Below are 3216 nucleotides of genomic sequence, written 5' to 3' on the forward strand. Positions count from 1 at the left end.
TTAGAACTTGCAACTTAATAATAATAATAATAGATTGGCGCTTACAAATATGTTAGTGTTTGTGGCGTGCGCCTTGATGTTGTCACACAGAGCGGAGGGACCTACAGTTTTACGCCGACTCCGAACGGCGATTGTATTTTTATGAGAAGCTGTTTTTCATGGCAGAAATACACTCGGAGGTTTGCCATTTCCTGCCGAGGGTCGACCGCTGTTAAGAAAAAACCTTTTTTTACCGACTTTCCAGTTCGTCGGAATATTTTTTATTTTTTTTATGTATGTTACCGCATAACTTTGGACCACGTCAACCGATTTCGATAATTCTTTTTGCATCGGAAAGGTAGTGTCTCAGAGGTGGTCCCATACTAATCTGGTTAAGATCCGATCAGTGGGTCATTAGATATATCGCACTTGTTACGTTAAAGCGTAACAACTCAAAATCTGAACATTTTCAGTAGAGACGAAAAACTGTTTCAGTAAATATTAATAATATATTACAAGGAAAAAATATGTAATTGCACCAAAATATCATTAAAAACAATATAACGGTTGTTTCATTCTTATTTGTTTAGTAGTTGCGCTAAAATAACAAATTTTTGAGTTGTTACTCTTTTCCTGAAATTTTTTTATACACTTAGTGGTGTTATTTTGAGTTGTCTCTGTTTAACTGAAAATTCTCACTAGAATTGATAAATATTATTTATAAAATACAGGAATGCCAATTTATTGATGTTTAATAAAAATTATTAACATTTATTCATTTCCAGTAATTCGAAACAAAAGTTATTGCTTATTAAAAAAAAATTATCAATGAATTAAACTTAAATTAAGTGTCTATTAAGTTTTTATAGTATGTCTCATAAAAACTCTTTGGAATAATGTTCTTTTTGACCAGGTCTCCTATATCTCGTTTTTTAACTTCTGATAAAGGCAAATTTTCCAAATAAAGAGGGCGTAGGCTGAAATAATTAAAAATTTACAAAAAATCAGAACGAAAAAGGGTTAATCATCAATAGTATAAATATGCACATACAAAATTTGATTCTGAAAAATTATAACAATTACCAGGGTATAAAAGAAAAGACATTCATAAAGCTAAACAATAATATTTTTCTATTATTTGTAATATAAAAACAACTTACTTGTAGCTATTCCAATATTCAGTAGACTTTAAGTTGTTTTTTTGTACATTGACTTTTATAAACTCTGTGTCCTTATACGACGTTTTATAAAAAAAAGAGTCAATGTTGTCCTTATCCACGCGTAGAACTTTAATGTTACGCCAATTAACTTTGTGGTTGGCCTCATTTAGAAAAAAATGTTGACCCCATTCTTCTTGTAGTAACTTCAGGTCGTAAAATTCATTATGCGATAATTCGTGAACTGTGTATGGTGGACCAGTCTTTTTGGCGGTTGCTATTAACGTGATATATTGATCTGGTATATATATCGGTTTGCTACCTAAATGTCTTTTTATTTGTCTTTCTATTACACTATGTACGTTATCTCCTTCATTTTGAGAGTGGCCTTGAATTAAATATTTATGTGTAATGCTTCGTAAATTGTATTTCTGAACCGCATAATAATACATTGATAGTATATATTTATTTTTTTGCTGTCCACAGCAGTTGTCGGAATAGAATGTTAAGTCTAAATCTTGAACATTGACTGACTTTAGTACAAGATTTTCAATATATAAAAGTACGCATGTTCCTATTTCATTTGAACCACGCTTTCCTTCGGTTTCGGTCCAAAAAAAGCAATCTACCACTTTCGCTTTAAGGTCACTGATTGTAAAATTATAACAATTTATTTTACTTTTATAATAGAAGCTTGAGGAAAATCCTTTTGGCAATGAAAGAACTGCCTGTAGATCGTATACAGCTACATTGCATTTTTGTTTGTCCAGATCTTTTTCTTTTCTGCATAATTCCTTTTCTTCTTGATGTAAAGTGTAAATTTCGTTCAGATCATTTCTTTCATTTTCATCTGAATTTAAAAACGATTGGCAGAGATCACATTGATCTTTTTTTGGCCTAAAAAATGAAATATTAAAATCTTCTTTGAATATCCTGTAGAACATAGTTCTACTTCCAGGAGTTAAATTATCAGATTCTCGCAATTTTTATAGTCCATGTATAGATCTCCAATACTTTTGCCGCTTTCTATGAACTGGCGTGTTGTTTGAGCGCGTAAGTAATGGGATTCGACTTTTGGTATATTTTTTATAAATTCCCTTATACTGTTCTTAATTTCAGTGCCTACAGTCGGATGGTTCTTATGCTTCCCACGAAGGTCAATCTCTACAAATCCTTGTTCGCCTTTTTTTTATGACTGTATCTATAACTCTGTTATTAATATCAAGAGTTGCTTTGAAAAAGGTCTTGCATACTCTAATTTGCGTTGAGTCTATTTCCAAGAAAAAGGCGTTATTTAATTTGCGAAGACTTTCAGTGCAGGAGTACCTGTACTTGGGTTTAAATGGTTTTGTGTGGCTAGCTATAAACTCCCTTTGTCTCTGTAAGTCACCAGTGGACCAAAATTTATTGAAGATTTCAGTGCGTGAGGATTCTGATATTTTCTCCCTGCAATGGAAACGACACTTTTCTTTACACGGCGGTTGTAATTTTTTTTCTTTTATTATTTTTTGGAAGAAGATTGTGATGTGTACGAGAGTCCAGAGTTTCTTAAAAGTTTTTGACGGTTCTGCTTTTTGTTTTGGGATTTGTATCTGGAACATCTTTTTTTAGCAACTGTTTCCTGTGACTCAATTTCGGAAGAACTACTCGCAGTAACTTCAGACGGATAAAAATCGTACTCTGATCTGCCGCTAAATGGATCTAAATTACTATCATCGCTTATATTGGTTGTTTTCATTAAAGCCTTTGTAGTGGCATAGTGTTCTAAGTTTGCGCACGTCATGTTATTGAAACAGCAACAACAAAAATTAGGTATTTCATAAAATAACCTGCGAGGGTAATATTTATATAGTTTTAATTTCATGACAGTAATTTTGTGCAATCAATCAAATAAACAATCATGTTTGTTTGCTAACTCATCTTTTACATTGTGACACTTATAACTACCCAATGTAAGCACACACTAAGAAAACTTTATTTTTTTATCAAAATGACCACAGTAACGAATTTATCATCATAATGGAAACAATACGATATAACACAGTAGAATAAACTTACCTAATGACACTAAAGAGTGATA

At 31.9% G+C, this 3216-nt stretch overlaps 1 protein-coding gene across 1 annotated transcript; it reads right to left on the reverse strand.

The window, feature by feature from the left end:
* Positions 1–752: 752 nt before the first annotated feature.
* Positions 753–1720, reverse strand: LOC108369705 (uncharacterized). The gene is made up of 2 exons (XM_017624872.1): positions 1140–1720; positions 753–956 (listed from the first exon to the last, which is right to left on the reverse strand). Exons 1-2 carry the CDS (start codon positions 1586–1588, stop codon positions 824–826), a joined length of 582 nt encoding a protein of 193 aa, XP_017480361.1. The 5' UTR covers positions 1589–1720; the 3' UTR covers positions 753–823.
* Positions 1721–3216: the final 1496 nt, after the last annotated feature.

Source organism: Rhagoletis zephyria, unplaced genomic scaffold (genome assembly GCF_001687245.7).
Source record: "Rhagoletis zephyria isolate East Lansing unplaced genomic scaffold, Rhagoletis_zephyria_1.1 Rzeph_scaffold_03811, whole genome shotgun sequence".
Classification (NCBI taxonomy): Eukaryota; Metazoa; Arthropoda; class Insecta; order Diptera; family Tephritidae; genus Rhagoletis; species Rhagoletis zephyria.

Excerpts from the sequence above, each read along its gene's own strand:
- LOC108369705 (XM_017624872.1), bottom strand. The coding sequence starts at position 1,588 with ATGTATTATTATGCGGTTCAGAAATACAATTTACGAAGCATTACACAT. Across the intron at positions 957-1,139 it reads GAATATTGGAATAGCTACAA|CCTACGCCCTCTTTATTTGG; the intron begins GTAAGTTGTTTT and ends TAATTATTTCAG.